Source organism: Drosophila sulfurigaster, chromosome X (genome assembly GCF_023558435.1).
Source record: "Drosophila sulfurigaster albostrigata strain 15112-1811.04 chromosome X, ASM2355843v2, whole genome shotgun sequence".
NCBI classification, from domain to species: domain Eukaryota; kingdom Metazoa; phylum Arthropoda; class Insecta; order Diptera; family Drosophilidae; genus Drosophila; species Drosophila sulfurigaster.
Window position 1 is genome coordinate 7,947,779 of NC_084885.1, and position 23,920 is coordinate 7,971,698.

The following is a 23,920-nucleotide window of genomic DNA, read 5'->3' on the forward strand; positions in this document are numbered from 1 at the left end:
TCAAATTCCTTTAAAGATTACGGAGACGTAGACAAAGGGATTTGTTTGTTGAGCACTGCGCATTTATTTTAATCTGTTCCGTACTCTTGACTTACGCAAAATGTTGTCGTTTCGTTGTAGTTAATAGAAAGTTTGTGCACACGAATGTTTTTTTTTTCGACTATTTTTTGTTCTACTTAATTTAAAAAGTAAAAGCTTGCATTTTTATTTAAATGCGTGGATGTTTTGGATAAACCTTAAAAGAAGAACTACGTCCAAATTGTATTATTCAATAATAATAATAATTTGTTTGCAACTAAAATAATGGCAGTTCTTTAAAAATTCAAAAAAAAATAAACATGTGAAATTCGCGTTTCTTTTATCCAAAAAAAAGTTAGAAACAGACATTTAAAAAATCTGAAAAATCAACAAAAATACAATACAAAATAAAAAAAAAATAACAATTAAAAAGAGAATGAAAATCAACGACTTTTTTAATTAAAAAAATAACAATTTAAATTGCTAAAATTAGAAAATTGACAAAATGTACAAAATTGGGAAAATGGTTAAAGTTTAATTAAATGTAAATTATAAATTTTAAATTAATAAAGAAAATAAAAATCGACGAATCGAATTTTAAATTCATTTATTTTTTGTTTTTCATTATTTTTTTCTTCGTACTTTTTTTCATTTTAAATGTTTTCTTTTTCTTCGTTCTTTTTTACATTTTAAGTTGTTTTTTTTTTTTGTATTCGTTCTTTTCTTCCTTTTTTCTTTGCGTTAGTTGTCAATATATCAATTTTGTATGGTTTTCTTTTCTTAATTTACTTGTTTTTTCGCTTTTTTCTGTCGATATTTAAAAGAAAATGCGCTTTAAATTGGTTCAATGATCAATCCTCAACTGCTGCTTGCGCTTTGCGTTTGCTGATTGTGCATATAGAAATTTCTTCTATACTTATTTGTTCAATTCAAGTTGTCGCTGATTGTGCTCGCTCAACTCTTGCTGCTCTCGACTTTTCCCTTGTCCCCCGTTCAGCTGTTGATTCAGTGCCGCCCTTTTGCCTTGCCCCCCTCCCCACCGTCTACTGTTCAGCTGTTGATTCAGCGCTGCTCTAAATATTCATACTATATTAGCTAGTGCTAATTTCGTGTATATGAACAATCTAAACACAGTAGCTAAAAGTCACTTTGTGTCTGTAGTATCTATTTAGCTGTCTCTCTTTCTCTCTCTTTCGCTCTCATTCCATCTCTTTCTATCCCTAGCTCATTCACTGTTGTTTGCCCTAGCCAAATTTCACACATTTGCCATCGCGCAGCGTTTTGAATTGGACGCTCGCTGCGAAAAGGGTAAACAAGCTGGGGCACAGTGGGGATGTTGCATGCCCCAAGGCTCTTTCTCGCTGATGATGTTGCTCTGGCAATTTGCTTTGATTTAATTCAATTTAATGGCGTTCGTTCGTTCGTAGTTCGTTCGTTGCGGCGCTGAGCCGCAGTTTGCATAATTTTCCATTTTAAGCGCCGCTGCGCTGCGTTGCGTTGCAACTTGCAGCTTGCAACCCTTCGCTGTAGGACTTTGCCTTGTTATGGCCAAATTTGCGCTTCATTTCGCTGCGCGACGGCTAAAGTGCAATTACAAAACACATACACAGAAAAAAAAATGTTCTTAAATAAAGATTTTCGGTATTAGTGCTAAGAATTTTGGTCTAAAAAGTGCGACAAGAACATGAAAATCCTAATTAATAAAATTAATTAATAAGAACAAATTTTATAGTTTTAAGACCAATTTCTTATTATAAAAAAAAAAAACAAATAAGCAACATTCTTAAATAAAATTCTTGAATAAAATTGGAAAAGAAAAAAGAAACTGAAAAAATATTTACTGGAAAAGTGACAAAATTTTTTAAATACATTTATTTCCTTTCCGCCTTTCTTAACCAACAAATTATAAATGAAATTAAAAAAAAATATGTATTTAAAATCAACAAAATAATAAGATAAAACGTAATATCGACAAGTTTCGAAAAAAACATAAAAAATTTGTTTATTGGAAAAGCGTCTAAATTTGTAAAATTTATTTCTGACTTTCTCCCACTTTTTTTTCGTTTTTTTCTTCAACTTTTTTTCTTTTTTTTTCTACTTATTTATTATTTTTTTCATTTTATGATTTAGTAAGCACATTCATTTATTTACTTTACTTTGAGAATGATTCGCGACAGCTCAACTGACTGAACTATGAACGAAAACACTCAAATCTAGATAGAAACTTTATATGAATATTTCGATTGATTACAGACTTTTGTAATCTAGATCAAGAATTTTTGGACTTATTTAAAAAATTTGGCATTTTCTAAGCCAATGTTCTTCTTCTTAAATTTAAGAATTTGATCCTAAGTATAAGAACACAATTTTTCAGATGAACGTTCTTGATTTTAGAACTGGGTCTTTTTTTTTTCAGTGTACAGATATAGTTGCAACTTGCGAGCCGTGTTGTTGCATGCTCGCTCTCTCAAGTGTCATTCAACTGTGTGCGAGGACACGCAAACAAAAACAACGACACAACGACAACGCCAACAAAATAGTGTGTGTGCCAGGTGGCATAGTCGCTAGTTTTAATGATTATTTGCACGTTGCACGTTGCACAAAAGGCTGCCTGCAACTAGCATATAAATAATAAATAAATGTGCACCATGTTCGCTCTGCTTTCCTCAACACAGCTGTGCAACATCATTCTGATTGAACTTGATTGACAACAAGCTCCAAAGTTGTTGTTGTTGTTGTGGTTTGTCGTCTCAAGTGGCATCGATCGCTGACTCATATTTTGTGGCCATGAGTCGCCAAACGTCAGACGTTTTAATGACGCCAAACGTTGTTGTCGTTTTTTTTTTCTGTTCCCCCCTCTTGGTGTCCAATAACGTAGTCTGTAATCCGAGCTACCTGCCACATACAGTATATGCAGTATATTTTATTTCTACACCCTGCGAATTCGATTAGTCCACAGAGAATTAGCTATGCATGAGCAGAGTCTTCTTCTCAACCCGTTTCAAATTAATATAGTAAACCCCATTGTTTAGCATTCGAATCATACGTTGAGAGCACACTCCTTTATTTATTTTTATTCCACTTTTTTTCATTTTTTTTTTTTTTGAAACCTTTTCTAATTTGCACCACAAACACAACTGACAATGGGAATAGCCGAAACGAATTTAGCAGCGAAATCATTTTTGCAACACATAAATAAATAACGCTCTCAAATTGTTTTCCTAAGGAGCAGCAAATATTGTACACACTCACTGATAAGAAGTTCCGTTTCTAAAAAAAAAAACAAAAAACAAAATAAATGTCAAATCTTAAAGCTTAAATGTTCTTACATAAATAAAAAAAAGCTTGTCGATAAATTATTATTAATTTGTCGAACGTTTTGAAATCTTAAAGATTGAATGCTCTTCCAGTAATCTGAAAAATGCCAAACTCTCAAAATCAGGTCTAAAATTCTCAGTACTAACACGAAAATCTTTATTTTAGTCCATTATTTTTCTTGTGTAGCAATCGTTTATTGCATGACAACTGAGAATGATTCACCAATCATAATATCAGTTGTTTGGACTTTTGAGAGAGTCCTTGTACTCCGTTCCTTCTTTTTATAGACATACATAATTTGTTGGCGAAAATGTTGCGTGTCTTTAAAAAACATATACCGAAACATTTATTTATTTTGAGTAAAGATGAATCTTATAGCTCTTGGTTATAACTCCAAGTAGAGCTATGAATGATTTTGGAATCATTTCTAAGATATTAGCAATTATTATTGAATTCGTTCGCAAAACCGAAAAATTAACGAAATTATATATTTTGTCATAAAACAGAAAATATTTCTTAATCCTTATATGTACATATTGATTGCAACCTAAAAACTCAAAATTCACTAAAATTCGAATATTGCCGAAATTAGAACTGAAGTTATTTCATTTTAAAGTAATTTTATTACATTGAATTGGTAAGATTCACTAAATTCTTTATTATTACTACAATTTATTAAGTGCCTGAAATTAAGATATTTGTATTATTTTATCTTTGGATAAATTTTAAATAAAAATTATTTATGAAATTTATGCTTTAATTTTTTTTATAAATTTTGGCATTTTAATCTAAGTTTATTTCATTAAATTAATAAAGTAAAAATAGACAAATCCAATTCAGTTTTTTCTATTTTATTTCTAACTTCCTTCAAATGAAAAATTAAAAAGAAAATTACATTTTGCTTAGACACTAATCATATCATGAAAATACAAAAAAATTAATGCCGACTTTACATAATTGTTTTACAGGGTATACATTAGTCCAGCTAGTAGCACAACTTGGCTGTCGCACTTATTTTTTAATGAGTGCAAATGAAATTTCCGTTAAGTCAACGGTATTTTCATGTTGATATTTTACTTTGCTCTCTTTTCTTTTATTTTCTGTTCGTTTCTTTTTTAAAAGCGTCGCTGTTACCCTGGCAACTCTGGCCAAAACTTTACCAACTCCAACTTGCTGCTGTTGTTGTCGTCGTCGTCGTCGTTGTTGTTGTTGTTGTGTCGAGGCGTAGTGTTGCCAATTCAATTAAATTTTTCGCCCCCAAACCGAGGGGCACGGCGACAAAAAATTAACTTTGCAGACGTATTTTTACACATTTTTGCTTCGTTTTCGGTTTCTCGTCCTTTTTTCTTGTTGCTGTTGTTGTTGTTGTATATTTTTGGCAGGGCAGCCAACTAACAGCAACAACAACAGCAACAACAACAGCAAGAATAACGACAACAAGGCAACAACAAGGACAATAACGACAACAACGAACTCAACAGCAACTCAAACAGCAGAAAACGAGCTGCAAGTTATTCAATTAAAAGTTCACTCAATACCCTGAAACAAATTTTGTAACACCCCCACACGCCTCCTCGCTCTCCCCGCCCACTCTTCCACACAGTTCGTCAATCTCCTGTTTCTCCTTGTGAACCGTCCCCATATTAAGTTCCTGGTTTATCCTTCATCCGTTGATTTCGAATGAACATTTCATTCTGAGAAGAAACTTGTCATTTGATTGAAATATGCAGCAGACTGCATGAAGAAATGAAATGAAATTCAACTATCGCTTGATACATTGCAATTTATTTTAATATTGAAAAGTTATCAATAAAATTGAATTGTCAAAAATGCTAAATTTATTAAATTATTAATATACTAATCTGTATTCATGATCAATTATTTATTCAGTTATTGATTGACAACCGATTGTCGAATTTTTTTCTTCATTGCTTCACTGCTATCGATCGCATTAATAAACAAAGATTGATTGCTGTCCATTTGCAATTGAATTTAATTTACGTTTGTGAATGCAAGTGTCTCGGAATATTAAATTGGTCACCACTTTTTTATGCATATATCTATAAATATTTATGCTAATGTTTTTCGATGTCGATAACATTTGTTTTACTGCTATCGATCGCATTAGTAAGAATATATTGAGTTCTATAGTTTAATACTTAAAACAATGTTATATCATAATATATGTAATTGTTCACTTGATTTGTATGAATTTTGGCTTATTTGTTAACTAATTTATTTATAAATATTAATATATATAAAGCTTCTCGATAAATTTTCATTACTTTGTGAAACGTTTTCATAGTGTTATTGATTCCTGTCCATTGATTTTTATTCATTTTCACAAGCTATTCTACTGCCTTATTGATTATTCAAAAGTTTTGTATTAATTTATGGATTACTATACGATATATCGTAATTATATTTGCTACTTTTCGATGTCGCTTGTTATGAATGTCTTGCTTGATTTTAAGCAATTATTTATAACATTTCTGTATTTAGACATGATTTTGCCAATTATCACAAACAGATTTTCTACAGATTTATTGAACAATTTCTTGATCGATATATTCTTATTGTATAGTCTGTATAAATAAAACGATGCATTTTTAAAAGTTCAGAAATTTGTAGGAATTGTTGAAAGAATTTTTATGCAGTTGCGTAATATGAATATCTCATTTGATTATTAAGAATTGATTATCGATATATCTTTATGGTATTGTATCAATAAAAAATCGATAAATCGATCTTTTGTCAGAAATTTGAATTGTTAATAATTGTTCTTTTCTCGAATAATATCGATATCACTTTTGATTGTTAAGAATTGATCGATACTTTTCTAAAAATGTGTTGAATAATATGTAAAACTTAATGATCGATAAACATACAGTGGCGAGAAAAATTGAGTATATGTTCACGATACAAACTTTCATCACTCACAAAATCATAGTCATAAGCTATCTCTTAATATACGATGGAATCTTGTAAATTCTTGATAACTTTTCTACTGATAAATATTTATCGCAAACTTCTTTTCCTCTGACTTCTCGGTTAGTTGTAATGATTTGATCACGAAAATTTTAACTGATTTATTATAATACATCATAATTTCTCACTCTGATTAAATGGTTTACTGATTTCTTTCTGTATTTCATGTTTATCATATTAATATCTTAACATTTTCTATCTTTTCAGAGCCTTGGCATACTGGCCTCGATACCAGCTGGCCTACTGATCCTCTCGCTACTCGGCCTGCTGCTTTATCTGCTGACGCGATGCTGCGATCGCAAACAACGCAAACCGAGTGCTCAGCGTTGCCAGAGCTGTTCTTTGGTCATCATCACGCTGATGACCTGCGCCGCCATTGGACTAGGTAAGTGCAACTTCCGCTCGAATGTCAATGAACTTGCTCCTGTCGAGTGCCTCTGCTGCTGCTGACCAATGGTCACGCCCAGCACAGAGAACAGAGAAGAGAAAAACAAGCAGAAAGGAAAGAAATGGCAAAAGCACGTCGCCGCCAACGTCGCGTGTTTGACTTGGCAATTAGCCAAAACGTCGTTGCATTTCGGGCCCATTACGTGTGGGGTTTTTTTTTTACTTCGGCTTTGGCTTTGGCACGTAGTATCTGGATTTATGGGCGGACAACTGCAATCGCGATCGAAACAACTGAAACTGAATTTTGTGTCGGACAAAAGTCAAAAAGCACAAGCACTTAATTTGCCCATGCGGAGCGCAAAGTGTGTCAAACTGGCAAAGGTAACGCCCCAAGTCAATTCGGGTTGAGCTCAACAACAGCAACAACAACAACAACGAGAGCAATAACTGTTGTTATTGTCAATGGGGCAAGCCACAGCTATGCGACAACAGCGAGCGGCATCATTATAATCCAACAACAACAACAACCTCCGCATACAATAATAAAATAATAATTTAATTAGCGCTCTTAATTGACTCAAAAATGTTGACGTCAAATTGCGAGCGAGCTACGCGCTTTTGCTTGAGCGAAAGAGAGACCGCGTATAGAAAGAGAAAGAGAAAGAGAGAGAAAAACAATAGCGAATATTCATTAATTGAGTTTAAAAAAAAGTTCACTTACTTACAAACTATAGAATTTATAGTAGCAATATTCATTGGCTTTTATTTTATACATTTATTTTCCCTGCTAAAAGAGAGAACAGATAAAGAGCCAGAGAGCGAGAGTGAGAGACAAGAAAAGGATTAAAATTAAAAAAAAAAAAAATTAAAAAAATTCATAATTTCCATTATGATATCAATATTCCTTTTTAATTGTTTTCCTGCTTATTTTATTTTAATATATATATTTTTTGTAGTAAAAATGGGGAGAAAATAGATAAATAGAGAAAAAAGCACAATATACAATATTCATTGATTGAAATTGAAAACTTTAGCACTAGAAAAAGCCATTGATTGGTATCGAAGATTTAATTGAATCTAATCATGAACAAACTAAAGAACTATTTAATAGCAAGCTTTTAGCTTTTATACATTTAATTTAAAATATTAATGGAATATAAATTTGACAAATATGATTGCGCTTCATCTTTGGAATAAACTTTTATAACGCGCTCTGTGACTACATAATTCAAAATACTTCTGATAAAGTCTTTTAGCTGTAGTCTGTTTAGTTGCATAAACGATTTGTAAAGTGATTAAGATAATCATTAATGGAGTAATCTTCCTTTAAAGGGTTTCATTTAGATGTTGTCAGATTAGTAAACTATTCCTTAATCCTTTTAGAACCGAATTTAGATAACTTCAAAACAAGATATTCTATACTAAATATAGTATTAAATATGTAGTACTAATTATATTACTAAATTTGTAATGCTGATTATAATACTAAACTTTAAGCAATATACTAAATATAATACTAAATTTGTCCAACTGGATATAATACCAAATACCCAAAACAATATAGTTAATATAATACTTAACTTGTAATACTACAAAATACTGAACTGATGCTATAAGATATAATACTAAATTCTAATACTAAAAATAATACTAAACGTCGCGTTAGCAATACAAAAATAATTATACTAAAAAAGGGAAAAAATCAAAAGATATTGAAGAATAGAAATGCAGCTGCGTTCTTATCTATAGATAACATTGATGCTGGAAGGCTGAATTTCTAAATTTTTTCTACTGTTTATAATTTGTATTGTTGTTCACAATGTTCTAGATCAGCGACTTTTAAAATATTCGTTTTATTTTAAGTTTGAATTATAACTTTAAGCGCTCTACTAAAGTTGTACTGCTTTAAACGCCTTTTACAAGTGTGAATATTCAATAAGAAAATGAAATAATTTATGTGTCTTTTCTTCTTGTTGTTGCAGGTTTATATGGCAACGATGATTTCCACAATGGTTTGCTGCAGGCCTTCAGCTCTGGCAAGCAGGTGGAGAGCCTTGTGCTCAATCTTAAACGACAGGTGAGACAAATTAAGCCGACATCTAAACGAAAGGACAACAACAACAAAAACAACAGCAACAACAATAAAATGATGTCAAACTCTAGGAAAAAAAAAGAGTTGTTAGACAAACAGAGAGGCTGTCATGGACATAGATAGGAGGCGAACGAAATGTGTCTAAAATTAGAACGTAAATCCATTAGACTAACCGAGTTCATTCTGTTTTTTTGTGCCTAGTGCACTTACACTAACTATTCGTTCCATTTGCCTTTGCCAAGTGAAAGCTGAAAGCTGTAAGAAAAGCAAACAAAACGAAACGAAACGCAGGAGAGTAGAGAGTAGAAGCAGAGAATATCCAGCAAAGGTTGATGTAATTCGCATAGATTAAAGTTGACTTTGCTTACAAGATGTTGTCGTATGTGATTATAACAAAGATATGCCAACGAATAACGGAACAAGAGCTCGGCAACTCCTCCAACTCCGACTCCGACTCTAACTTTAGCTTTAGCTTTAGCTTTTGTTGTCCATTACTTGAGTCCTGCACACGGCAGGTGAGCAAGAGACACAGAGAGAGCGACAGAAAAAGAGAAAGAGAGAGAGAGAGAACAGTTCAAAAGTTAATGACCAAAAATGGGCAAAAAAGGAAAGAAACGAAATGAGGGACAAAAAGGGAAAACCCCGCACAAAGAGCTCGGCTCGGCTCGCATACACAGACAGACACACGCAGACATGCAGCTAGACGGAGGGGACGCCAAGTGAGCGAGACAGACCGACAGACAGACAGAGAGAAGGCTGTGTGGCATGCAACGAGGCAAAGCACAAAAAAAAAAAAAAAAACCTGGAACAAAGGACCAAAAACGTTGCACAAACATATAAATATAGTTTTTTTTTCAACCGTTATGCTTTTGCTTCCGCACTTGTGTGTCGGAGAGCGTGCTAGAAAGAGATGGAGGATGAGAGGTAGAGCGAGAGGTAAAGCGCTGGAAGGCTGACAGGCAAAAGGGTCGCGGGCGCGCCTAAAAGCAGACTACATTCTACACGCTGTCTTTCATGTGTGCTGCTCTGTGTCTATGTGTGTATGTGTGTTGCCTATATGCATGTGTATGTGTGTGTGTGTGTGTGTATTGCCCATACATGTTTGCTGTGTGCTTAGTCCTGTGCCTAGATAATTAATAGCGTTTTACTTAAGAGCCAAGCAATGCCAGCCATCTGTTTGGGCCACAGCATCAACTTGTCGGCACCTAAACCCCAGCCACGCCCCCCGCCCATTCCGAGCTCCCCTTGCAGCTGACTTTGCGCCTTTATCTAGCTCACTTCGTCTCCTTCTATCTCTTGCTCTCTCTTGCTGACTGTTTCTATCTCACTTTGCGCGCTCTCTTAACCTTTTGCCTTATCGGCTTCTTTTATGTGCATACATGATAACATGTGTGTGTGTGTGTGTATTGTATGGTGTGTGTGCATGTGTGTGTTTGTTTGTTGTGTAGTGTGTGTGTGTGCGCTGAAAGTTTATGAATAGTAGCAGCAGAAAGCTGAAATCTTTGCCTAAGAGGAAACACCATGTCCTGTCCGCTGTAATTCACGTCCTGTCTTATCCTGTTTCGATTCTATTTATCGCAGTCGCGTCCACACACACACACACACTAACGCGCATAGTTATGTGTAGTAGACTTTAATGCATAGAGATAGGAAAAGCGTGATAGACGACGCTGTGGGCTTACAATGCTTAAACATGCATTTTTAGTATCTTAATAAAAAAAAAATCAAAATAGAAAGCTACAATCGAGTGTACTTGCTACCATATTCTAAAAATATACCACACATGTACTAAAATATATGGAAATCTATAGAAAATAAAAATCCCATTCTAGGAATATACCAAGAATATTTTAAAAATATACCAAATGCATATAGAAAACTACAATCGAGTGTACTCGCTATTCATTTTTTAATAAATTAATATTCTAAAAATATACCAAGAATATACCGCAAAAATACTAAAGTATAACGAAAGATATAGAAAACTACAATCGAGTGAACTCGATAAAACCATATCCTACTAATATACCAAATGAATATACCGCAAAATTGTTAAAATATACCATAGAGCTGCAAATATACCTAAGCAATATACTGCAAAAACACTAAAAATATACCAAAGGCTATGTTTAACATATGGATATAGTAGTACACTTAAAATACATAATAGACACAATGTGTGAAGTGAACATATAGGAAACTGAGTTAAAGTTTATTTGAGAAGAGGGCGTGGCCAAAATTGCAAAAGCAAACTTGAAACAATGTGCCAATCATAAGAATATTGTTGCTCAAACTTTCGACAGCGCGCTGTCTCTAATAGTTTTTGCGAAATTTCTGTGGTCAATGGGCAATGGAAGCAGCTGTTATTTATTTAAGGAATATGGAGAAATACTTATTGATTAATGCGAAAGTTTCAGTATTTTAGCAAAACTTTTTTACTGCATTCTGCATTATTAATCAATATACATTTTAGAATACTTTGAACAACATTTACATTTAAAGAATGAGATTCTCTGCTTAAAACTAAAGCAAAACTAAGGAAAGAATATAATTATGGAGTGAACTTACTCAATTTGCTGTATGTAAACCAAAATGCGATGAAAACTCACTGTAAAAAAAAGAGAAATACTAAATACAAATTTTTGTTTTGTTCAATATTATTGTTCGTACGTAAATTGATATCTTTGTGTTAAAAAAAAATTGAAAAAATTAATATGGAAGTCGCCAACTATAAATAAAAATTTCAAATTCTGAATTACGATCATATAATCGATGTTAGAGCAAAGGGTATTTCATAGATCGTCTGATTTGTAGTTCCGATAAGCAAAGTTATTTTTTAAATGGTATTCAACATCTTAGAAAATCTAATGCCGAATAAGTTTTATCTCTGATAGCATTATCAAAAAATACTGCAGTTCTTTTTTTGTACTTTAACTATTCTCATAGCTAAGTATTGAAATCAAAAAAAGTTTTAAATATGGTACAAGGATTTTTTCCACACCAAGTGAAACCAATAGTAAAGAAATAACCCATAAACTTGCATTTTGTTCTAAAGGCCAACATTATTAACTGTAATATCAAGCACTTGACTCTACCAATTGAGATTTTCGGGAAACAAAATAGTATACAATACAAATAGTATAAACTTAGATTTACAATATATCTCCATAAATCTGAGAGTATGAAGGGTTAAAAAATCTGTTGCAGCCTTCAACTTGACAGATGTTGACACACGATATTAACCACAATTTACATGCAGCAAATTGAAATGAAATTTCCTCAATTTTGCAATGTTATGCTAAGAATATAATAAATAATATTTTAGATATTCGGGATACAAAGTAGTGCATAAATTTACAAAATGTTTCCTTAAATCACACCTTTCTCTTAAACCGATCTGTTGAAGCCTTCAACTTGTCAGCAGAGTTAACTTGACACACGATATTAACCACAATATTAACCCGTTACAGACTGAAACCATCAAGCATGATCTCGAAACGAAAATGGCTTCACACAATGTGGTGCTTCAGGTGGAGAAACCGCAGTACAATCAAACGGCTGTCATGCTGCTCATCGAGACAGCGCGTCTGGTTCGCGACAATACATCGCGAGCTGTCACCTCGCTGGACAACATGGTCTTGTACTTTATGAAGACCAAGGGCAGCGAGAACGAGACCTCATTGATGGGCATACTGCATGTGAGTGAGACATACATATGGTATAAACAAATCAAATATCTCTTTCTATAACCTTGCTCTTCTCTATTTCTTTAGTTGGGTGAACTTTATGAATCGATACGTTGGCCAGCGACTTTGGCTTTCCTCACTCTGTTGCTGTTCCTTTGCACTGTGCTGGTGATTGGTGTTGCACGTCGCTCGCGTTGCACTTTGATCTTCTTCAGTGTTTCGGGACTGTTTTGCATCATCATCTGTTGGCTCTTGGCTGGCATTTATCTCGCCTCAAGCGTTGCCGCCGGCGACTTTTGTATGCGACCCCATGAGTACATGTGTCGACAGGTGGGAATGGTAAGTCTTTCTATAATGTATGATATATCATTTCGATCTGTTTTTAATAATCTTTTCTTTCTTGGCACTTACAGCGCAGTCCGTATGTCTATTTCCTCAATTGTGGCACGCTGCGCAATCGCTTCATACTGCGCCTCAACGAGTCGCGCGATCTCGTGGAACGTGCTCGCGAAAGCGTTGAACTCATGCAACGGTAAGCGTAGGATCCTATCCTTGTGGAAATCCAAAGTATCCTTATATGTAGAGAGGTTTATAAGCAAATCACTTGAAGCATTTGTAGGTGGAACATTTAAAGGGCAACCAATTAGACTTTCAGGTTTAATAAAACATTTGATGGCAGCAATTTGTAAAGGAAAATTATGTAGTTTCAAGTTACTATTTCAATTTTAGTGGATTTCGTTTCTTACAAATAAAACTGATTAGTTCCATAAAATGTAAGCTCAAAAAAAGAATTCAAGATTTATACAACCAAATTTTATTTGTCAGTTTTAATAAGGAAAACAAATAAATTTTGATTAAAAAATAATAACCGCTTCAAAAAGATGCAAAAGATGAAATAAAATGAATTTGAATCAATGTAAGGCAGTTAACATTTCGATAATAAAATAAAAAATTTATATTGTGTAGAAAACGCAGCAAAGCAAGCCTTTTAACTAGATTTATACCTATAAAGAGATGTTCGCAAAACTAAAGAACAATGCTACAACTCTTCTACTCATTTTGAGAAATCCATAAAGTTTTATATTCATTTTTTTTTGTTGGATATGCAATTCACTATATATTTTCATTACTGAGTATTTGGTTAAAAAATAGGGCTGCTGAAGTCGGGTTTGAGTTGCTTTGATAGTCATTTAGTATTTTATATAGTAGTAAATCGATATATCAATTCGATACATTTTAGTATATGGTCTATATAGGTATATTTAGGTATATTTTGAATGTGACAGTATATGGATATACTAATTCGGTATATTTTACTATTTTTGGTATTTTATATATCAAATAATGGTTGCTTTCGTATTCAATTTGGTATATAGTAGTAGTATATTTTGGATATTGTAGTATGTCGATATACCAAATCCACAATTCTTAGTTTTTTTTGTCATATTTTGAGCGTAGTAGTATATCGATATACCAATTCGGTATATTTTAGTATATGTTATATTAATTAGTATATCGATATACCAGTTCTGTATATTTTACTGTTTTTTGGTATATTAATATGATATATTTTAAGAATACCTATGATATATTTGCTAGAATTGTTTTGCTTTCAACACAACACAACTTATGCGAAACTTTTTGCTTGCAGCATGAGCCAGGACACGTATCCACGCATCGACATCCAACGCACACTGCATTCGATGGACAACGATCTGGAGCAGACGAAACAGAACTTGACCTCGCTATCGACCACGCTGGACAAACGCGCCATCGATCGCCACTACGCGGAGGCGCTGCACGGACTCTGCGGCGGCGGATTGCTCGGCTTAAGTCTGATGATGGTGGCCGGATTATTGACATCTTTTCTGCTCACGATACTCGTCTATGCGGATTCACATGCCTGGATATATCTCAGCAAGCGGTAGAGATCGATGCGAATTTTGCTAGTTACACTTCCATATGCATATTTACTTATATATTTGTTTTCACTTTTCAACAGGCCCTCGATGGATGGCGACAAATCGGAGACGGCGCCACTGTTTCCCGCCTCGAATGCGCCAAGTGCGAGCATCTCGCCAACGGCTCCGATGAGCACCGGGACAATCAATCGCACGCTGTTGCATCACCAGCAGGCGCATGGCGGCATCGGGGGCGGGGGGAACAGTTCACTGATGGCTGGCAATGGGACTGGAGTGGGCGTGGGTCACAATACGGGCACACTGCCCAGCGGTGGCAGCTTAGCGGGCGGTGGCATCAATGGCGGTGCTGCGTATCGCAATGGCACCGCGGGATTGCGACAAGGGTTGGCATCATCTCCTCAGCAACATCAACAACAACAGCAACAACAGTCAAGCAACAACAACACATCAATATACCACCACCACAACCACAACAACCACTACAACAACAACAACAGCACCAACAACACAACAACACAGCATAGAACTAACTCGAACTCAACAACAACGACGACGTCGGCGGCGGCTTCGTTGGGCTTCAATAATCATCGACGTTCGCCGTCGCCGCCGCCCGGCTATGATTTGGTGCATGGCACAAGGCATGAAGTTTAATTTCTTATCCTTTTTCGTTTAATTTTCTTTTTTTTTTGCTTTTCATTTCACAATTAAGATTAATTTTTAAGTAGCAGCAAGTCAAGTTTTGTTTTTATTTGAATTACATTCATTTTTGGATTTTTCATTTCACTTTTTCCATTTTTATTTTCATTTATTATTTCCTTATTGTGTGTGTCCAACCTGCCCTCTGCACTAGGCCACGCCCACACCTGCATGACTGCACTATATATATTTCAATATATATATATACTCTACTATACTACTACTACTATTATAACATTTATACATATCTAATTTCGTACAAGGACATCACAGTCTAACATTTACGTAACGAGACTCCCAAAAAAACAACAGTCCAGCGGGGTAGTCAGGCATTTGTTTTATGAACTCAACTCTTGAGCAATTTTTATGTACTTAAAGCTCAGCCATATAGCATTTAGATTTTTTGATAGGCTATGAAAATTGCGCTGCTAAAATTCCATTTGAAAAGCATTTTTTCTGGTGTTTGCAAATTAAACTTCATTCCTAGCAGTAACAAAGCATACAAAAAAACAACTACAACATAATTAATGCACTAATCTATAAATTGTTAAATCGAGTAGTTGAATAAAATACGAGAAACTTTTTGAAAGCGAGAAGAAATGAACAAGTTATTACCGCTATTATTTTTAGCTTGGTTAGTGTTGCAAATAGTTTGCAGTTTAAGAAGCCAATAAAAGATTGAACATTTGCTTTTGGGAAAGAATTTTGCACAACAAATTTTGATCAATTCGGTATATTTTAGTAGTTCTTGGTATGCTTTTAGTATAATATATATTTGAAATCAAAAGAATTTCTTTCAAAAATATCATATGGAAATCATAGAATGAAGGTATTAGAAAAAAACTTAATTGTAAGGAAATTTGAATTAAACAAAAGTTCAAACTCTGCTGGCGCTTAACATTGATAATCAAATAGCGACTTTAAATAGATTGGTTATACTGCATTTTAAATTCTAATTCAAGCAGATGGGATTACTATATCCGATATTAGTCAGAGAGAGAGAGAGAATATTGGTAATAGTGAATTACTTGGCAATTGTTATTCAATGATTCAATTCAAGTTTAATATCTACATTGCGAAAAATGTAAGATGAATCATGTGCTTAGCTCTTTCAGAAGAAGAACTTAAAAAATGTTTAAAATCATTTTTAAAAACTCATTAAAAAACTAACTTTAATACTAATACAGTAAAATACATTGACAATATTAAAATGTAGTCAAATTAAAAGTGGACTAAACTAAAGAAAAAACAAGAAAGTCGAGTGAGCTCGACTATAAGATACCCGCTACCCATTTTGAATGGAAGCAAATCAAATACCAAATAATATAGCGCAAAGATACTAAAATATACCGAAACTAAATATATAAACCACAGAGGTTCAAATATATCAAATTTTCAGCCAAAGTAGCTAAAGCCCGATTTCATTAGGTGTTTTTTTGTCATACAAAATTATTTATTAAGAAACTTTTACAGTTTTTATCCGATCACAACAAAAGTTTCAGGAATCATAAATACCATATTATTACTATTTTCTACGCAAAAAATCGACTCATAGCTTCAAAATTACACTTATTATTCGAGTTTTGTCGATACGTGAGGACGAAAGTAGGCGTGGCAAAAATTTAAACCAATCTTTAAATGCGTGCGAGCATTACAAGTGTTCTCGAAAAAAAATTATAGCTCTATATCTTATAGTCTCTGAGATTTCGGTGTTCATACTGACGGACGGACAGACAGACAGACGGACATGGCTGACCAAGAATATATATAATTAAAGGGTGGGAGATGCCTCATCCTGCCTGTATAAAAACAATATTAGAAAGAAAAGAAAGGAAATCAAAAGTTAAAATGCAAACAAAACTAAATTAAAGAAAGTATAGAAAGAAAAGAGCATAAATTAGTTTAATAATTGTGGAAAGTGGAAGTGAGGAAATTCACTAAATTTCTCCAAAATTAAAGAAAGCTTAGAAAAAAAGGGTATATATATTAGGTTAATTATTTAATTTGTAGTTTGGAAATTTCATAGATGTCTTGTCCCCATTTCTTGTAGTTAGTCCGCTTACTCCTCTTAGTTTTATGCCTGACTATCACGACCACATCTCCAAGAACAAATGCTAAACATTTCATAAACATTCATTCAAAAACTGAAACAATTTCTTAAACATTCATTCACCGAACATTCCATCCAACCACTCTTAACTATCAGCAACTGTTGCAACTGTCTCTCTCTCTATAACGTATTTTTGCACCCATAAACAAAGCTATAACTAAATCTATATTCACTTTCTGTTTTGCAGATCTGGCCATCATACGCTGGGTCGATTGCCGTCGCATCATCAGCAATCGGCATCGTATTTGCCGGGGCCAAACAATGGCAAATACGCGACGCTCAGCAAGCAGTGTAAGACGCTTGAATCGAACGATTTCTACTGAGATTCGCTTGCCTGCAGCACGTATGCAGGCAATAGCAACAACAACACGCAGCATCAGCAGCAGCAGCAACCACAACAACAACAACAGCAGCAGCAGCAGCAGCACCTCCACAGCAGCAACATCAATCAGCAACACCAACTGTTACAACAGCAGCAACAGCAACAACATCATGGCAGCAACACACTTAAGAATATCTTTGCCTCCGCAACCTTGCCACGTTCCACAGGCAGCTCGATACGCTCCGTGCTCTCAGCTCAAACAGCGAATGCGATGTGCAAATCGACGGGCAACGGACTCGATGTCGATGGCTTGGGCGATGATCGCGATCCGCGCGATGTGACGAACAACAGTTTCAATCGCTTCGATCCCAAGTACATTAGCATCGGCCCCAAGGCGGTGCGTGGCAACAACAATCTGAACATTGTGGCCGCCGCGACGGCCAACAAATGTGCCACGCTGCGGCACGTCGGACGCTACGGGGGATCGCTGAAGGGGGCGTCGCCGTCGCCGAATTTGCGCAGCGCCAAAACGCCATCGATTGCCACCGTGTCGAAGGATTATTGCCAACAGGCGGCCGATTGCATGCCGCAAGTCTATGCGGGTGGCTCCACGGACATGTTGGTGCCACAGCAGCAACAGCAACAGTTGCAGCAGCAGCAGCAACAACAACAGTTGCAACAGCAATTGCAGCAGCAGCAATTGCAATTGCAACAGCAGCAGCAACAACAGCAACAGCAGCCGCCGCCTCCCTCGCAGCAACAGCAACAGGTGGCGCCACCGCCGCCACCACCGCAGCAGCAGCAGCAACAAGTGTTGCAGCCACAGCCCGCGCCACCGCCGCCACCCAAACCAAAGATAGTCAACACCTTTACGGAAATACCGGGCACCACAGGCGTGGGCAGCTCCTATGCCAAGGAGCAGCAACAGTTGCTCGCTCTGCAGCAGCAACAACAGCAACAGTTGCTGGCGCTGCAACAGCTGCAGCAACAACAGCAGCAACAACAACAACATCATCCACCGACAACGCACATTCTGCCGCCCTCAGCGGTATACAGCATTGAGAGCAGCAGCGTTTACCCGCCAGCAACATCGGCCGCGGCAGCAGCAGCAGCAGCCACTGTGCCAACGGCAGCGCCACGAGTGCAACGCTCATTGAATCCGGCCTCGATAGTCAATCAACCGTTGCCCGAAATACCAGTGCAACAGCAACCAGCAACGACGCCGGCAACGCAGCAGCAGCAACACACAAAGATTTCAGCGCAACCGCTGTGTGCAGCCAACTTGGGGCAATATCGTTCGTTGCAACGACCGCAATCAACGGCAGCGCAGCAAAAGTTGCAACTGGTACAGCAGCAGCAACAACAGCAACAGCAGCAGCAACCACCATCGTTGCCACCAAAGAATCGACACAAGAATGCGAGGGAGGCGAACAATGCGAATCATATGCAAATGTTGCCGCCAAAATCGGCGAGTTTGCGGCAACAGCAATCGACAAGCTTTGGCTACGAGCGGGACAGAGATAGAGACAGAGAGCGTGAGCGTGACAGGGAAAGAGAAAGAGACAGAGAAAGGGAAAGAGAGAGAGAGCGTGAACGTGAACGTGAAAGAGAAAGAGAGAGAGAACGTGAACGTGAGCAGCGAGAAAGAGAAAGAGAAAGGGAACGCGAGCGACCGCGACGCGCTGAGACGTTGGACAATGCTCGCAGCTATGCGGAGCAACAGTTGCAGGCGCAATACGGTGGACAGCCGATGCTGAGCAGCATGAAGAAGCAGCACTCCTACGACACGAGTACCTATCACCATCAGCAACAGCAGGCGGCCTTCTACCAACAGCAACAACAGCAGCAGCAGCAGCAGCGACAGCACAACAACAACTATCATCACAGCAGCAGCAACACAACTGGCAGCAGCAAACACCATCAACAGCAGCAGCAGCAGCAGCAACATCAACAGCAATTGCTCGCCGAACAGCAGCAGCAGGCGCTCTTCTATCGCTCGCTGAAACGTGGCGCCTCAGCAGCGGGCAACAATGCGGCTGCTGTGGCAGCGGCAGCCGCTGCTGATTTGTATTCGGTGACGGAATTGTAGGAGTGCGCCTGCTGCGGCGGCGGCGTTGATGTTGTGCGACGTGCCACAACGACGACGGCGACAACCACATGTTCGTCATCGTCGATTGGCACGAGCACAGCAGCAACATCGCTGCACGCAGCAACGGCGGCAGCCTCAGCCAGCACACAAACACAACAGCAACAGCAGCAACTCAATCAGGCGCCCATTCCATTGCCGCCCAAAAAGCATCGATCGCAGCAACAGCAACAACATTTGCAACAGCAAACCAGCTGCAATGCAAATTTGTGCGATGACCACGAATACGATGAATACTGTCCTCAGCAATACGAAACGCAGCAGCAGCAGCAACAACCACGTCACAGCAGCAAGCAACAACAGCAGCAGCAGCAACAACGTGCTGCAACCTTTGATGTTGCTGATGCGCGCGATTACGAGTTGAAGCGTCTAGGCAATCGACGTTCGCAGCAACAGGCAGCGAGCAGCAAACGCAATGGCGCAGCCGCCGCTGCAGCAGCAGCAGCCGCAGCACAAGCAGCCGCAGCAGCAGCAGCCAGTGAACAACAACAACAGCAGCAGCAGCAGCAGCAACATCATCATCGCACACACGATCGCGAGCGTTCACGTTCCGATCATCGCATACCGAGTTATGCGTGTGAAGATGCTGCCACAGCGTTGTGCAGCGCTGGTTCGATGAGTTTGCTGGCAGCAGCCAATGGCACACAGCAACAGCAGCAGCAGCAGCAACCACAGCAACAGTCGTCGCATCGCAGCAACCATCACGCGCAGCAGCAACAACAACAGCAGCAGCAACAGCGGCGTGAGAAAACCTTCAAAGTATGATTTTTAGAGACGTCATAAAAATTGCCCAACCCGCGACAAGTTGGCAACGATGTCGACGACGGCAGCAACCACAACAGCAATCACAACAGCAACCATGGCATGGCGCAGCGTAGACGACGCACGCGTTAAACTCAAAACCATTTTGCAGCCGGAGACGATGACAACGTGCAACAACTTGCGGCGCGGATTTTTCTAATAATAAGAAAGCTTCAAAATTGAATATTGAAAATTGAAAATTGACAACAAAGAAAACAAAAACCAAAACAAAAGAGAAAAACAGAAAACGGTAAACTGTAAGAAAACCCTTTGCAACCACGCCCCCTAAATGGACTTAGCGAATATGTTTTAGTGTGCGTGATTTGTTTTTATTTGTGTGGCAAAGTCAAACGTGCTTCATGCAACACACACTCTCAACACACACACACACACACATGCCACGCCCTGCTCTCCGCCTCTCTTTTTCTACTAAGTTACAGTTGCCAACTGCCGATTGATGCAGCTGCCAAACCAAAAAATAAAACTAAACATAAAAAAAAAAACGATAACGAAATCGAAATCGAAGAAAGAAAAAAATCATTTGCTCCGTGTTGTTGCCTATTGTTAAATGTAAAATTATCCAAAACTAATCATAAACTAAACACACAACTCTATAACTACGACAAATATTTTAATTATAGTTTTTTTTTTTTTACGTACCGAATAAATCGATATTTAGTTTGTAATATTTGTTTGATGTACATTTAAGTTGAATTGCAGCCTTGTTAAGCTAACTTTAAGCTACGTTTATTTATTTATGCACATAAGTCGAAACCTTTCCCCTTCCCTCTCTCCTACCTCCAACCTCCTCCCTCTACTCATCCTCTTCCCCCACAATTTGTCATATTTTCTTTTAGTTCAACCTAATTATATTTTATACATTTATTTTTTTTATTATTTAAAAATCCGTTGCGAGACAGCGAAATGTTTGTAATTTTTGTGACGTCAGAAATCTAAAGCGAAGACGACGAAGAAGAAGAAGAAGAAGAACATCAACAGACAGTAAGAAGTAGAAGATGAAGAAGAAAACTTTGTAATTCCATTAAGTGAAAAATTGTTAAAAACAACAAAAGCAATAAAAACACAGCATATATAGCGACAAAAAAGTGAAAAGCGAAATAAATAAAAAAACCGAAAAGCCATAACAAAAATAAAAGAAATTGTTTAACTAATTTACAAACATCAAAAGATATAGATATATATATATATATATATATATATATATATATATATATATATATATATATATATATATACAAATATAAATATAAACAAAAAATATGCATACGTACATTATACATTATATAAAATAAACAAAGAATAAAACAAAACCAAACCAAACGAAACAAAACAATAATAATATAAATTAATATTATTAACAAACAAACAAAAAACAAATGTTCAGGTCAATAACTGCATTTACAACAAACGGAAACGGAAATTTTGTTAGGCGTTTAAATATACTCTATAAACAAAACAAAACACACAACAAAAATAATTATATTCCCGTTTTTTTTTTTTTACAACAACGCAATGGATAAAAATACCAGATATATACTATATAGTATACAAAAGACGTTTGGATGAAAAAAATACCAGATATATACCATATATACTATATAGTATTAAATGAAGTTTGCATTAAACAAATGGCAAATCAAATTAATGTACATTACATAAGCATTATTTAATTACAATAAACAAGAACAAAATTCTTAAGCACAGCCATAAACAAACACATACATACAAACATTTAAAATAAATAAATAACTAAAAAAAAAAAAAAATTACAAAAATAAAAACAGAAAGAAATCGTAATAGTATTAAACAACCACTGGAAATTGCATACGAAAATTATTCTCTCTGCTGTGCAGATGCAAATAAACATAAACAAATTGAAAAGAAGATGAAGAAGAAGAAGCAAAAAAACAGTAGACATCGATGAGGACAGAAGAAGAGTTCAAAAGCAAATTATGAAGAAAATGAGGAAAATGCAAAAAGGGACAAAAATAATGGCAAATATTTTGCATACATTTTGTTGTACATACAAAACATAAACATAAACTTAAATAAATCTACTTTTTAGCTCTATCTATCTCTCTCTAACACTACACTTTCTCTCTCTTTCACTCACTTTACGCTATCGCACAGAAGCAGTTGCACAAATGAATGAAAACTAAAGACGCGTATATGAAGTAAACACATTCCAAGTTCCCCTCTTCCCACCCCCTTTCTTATCACCCCTCCAGCCAACCTCAAGAAGCAGTTTTGAGTTTTAGGATTGTTAGCCAGAATACTTTGTATATAAGCAAGTTTATCGTTAACTTTATAAGTAGAGCGAGCCACAGCAAATGCAATTAATATATATATATATATATAAACTACACTACACAACATAAATTTTTTTTCGTTAATTGTTGCACAATTAGGGTGCAAAAAAAAAAGAATAAGATATATAAATAAATTTAAAGTAAAAATAAAAAAACAAAAGAGTAAATGAAATCAAAGAAATGTTTCAGCATGTAGCGTAGTGTAGCGTATCGTCTACCCTCTTAATCAATAAGGCCAAAATAGTTTTTAACACACATTACACAAGAAATTTCAATATAGCGAATAAATATTACAAAAAAAAAAAAACAAAAATAAAATACCAAATGAGACGAAAAAGCATTAAATTAAATATTAAAAAAAGTTAGGCAGGTATTAACATACATTATAGCATTTAAAAAACAAATCGAATGAGAAGCATTAACACTTATTATTATTAAACTAATGAATAAACAATTGCAATTAAAAAATTAATATATATACATATAAACAAAAATATATAAAAATAAAAACGATATATGAATTGAGAACAACAAGACGTTTTTAGCTCCCGATGACAAGCAGCAACTAGAGCACTTTTTTCTCACTCAACAGATTTAATCGAAGATGAAAAACAAAAATAATGAATATAAGCAAACAAATTAATGGAAATTTAACTAACGTATAAGCGAGATGGGCCGTTTTTAAGTAAAGTCTAAGCAGTACTTTTAAATAAATCAAATTTGTTTTTCTCTTTTTTATTTCCCCATGTTTTTGTGTTTTGCAAATACTCTTTAAACTATTCCCCCCTCTATATATCTCTTATTAACTGTCAACTGTTATAGTATGAAATTTGGCGATGCCAAGTTAAATGTATGTCCCACAAAAAGTAAATCCTGTTACAACAAGAAAAAAGAATGAAGGAAGAACAACAATTTCAATATTATTGTAATAACAATATATAAGTCTGTACATTTGTTAACATTTCTCAGCTCGTAAGGTCTCTCGTAAGGGGAAAAAAAACCCAGCGTACATCTATGTCGTCTATATATATATATATACATATATATATGTAGTTGTAGTTAAAGCAAATTACAATTACACAAATCATATATGGAAACAAAAAG

The 23,920-nt window shown here is 35.9% G+C and overlaps 1 protein-coding gene and 1 long non-coding RNA gene across 2 annotated transcripts in view; one reads left to right on the forward strand and one right to left on the reverse strand.

Moving 5' to 3' along the window:
* Nucleotides 1–20,686, forward strand: part of LOC133848238 (J domain-containing protein DDB_G0295729) — a 36,230-nt gene extending 15,544 nt beyond the window's left edge. The window contains 8 exon segments of the mRNA XM_062283721.1: nt 6,532–6,709; nt 8,694–8,788; nt 12,274–12,501; nt 12,577–12,828; nt 12,903–13,021; nt 14,141–14,413; nt 14,492–15,049; nt 17,405–20,686. Of these exon segments, the coding sequence (XP_062139705.1) occupies nt 6,532–6,709; nt 8,694–8,788; nt 12,274–12,501; nt 12,577–12,828; nt 12,903–13,021; nt 14,141–14,413; nt 14,492–15,049; nt 17,405–20,450 (4,749 nt within the window). The 3' untranslated portion in view covers nt 20,451–20,686.
* Nucleotides 20,687–20,812: 126 nt separating this feature from the next.
* On the reverse strand, nt 20,813–21,641 carry LOC133848244 (uncharacterized). Its single transcript, XR_009895242.1, has 2 exons — nt 21,322–21,641; nt 20,813–21,284 (listed from the first exon to the last, which is right to left on the reverse strand). It is a non-coding gene; the product is annotated as an uncharacterized LOC133848244 (long non-coding RNA).
* Nucleotides 21,642–23,920: the final 2,279 nt, after the last annotated feature.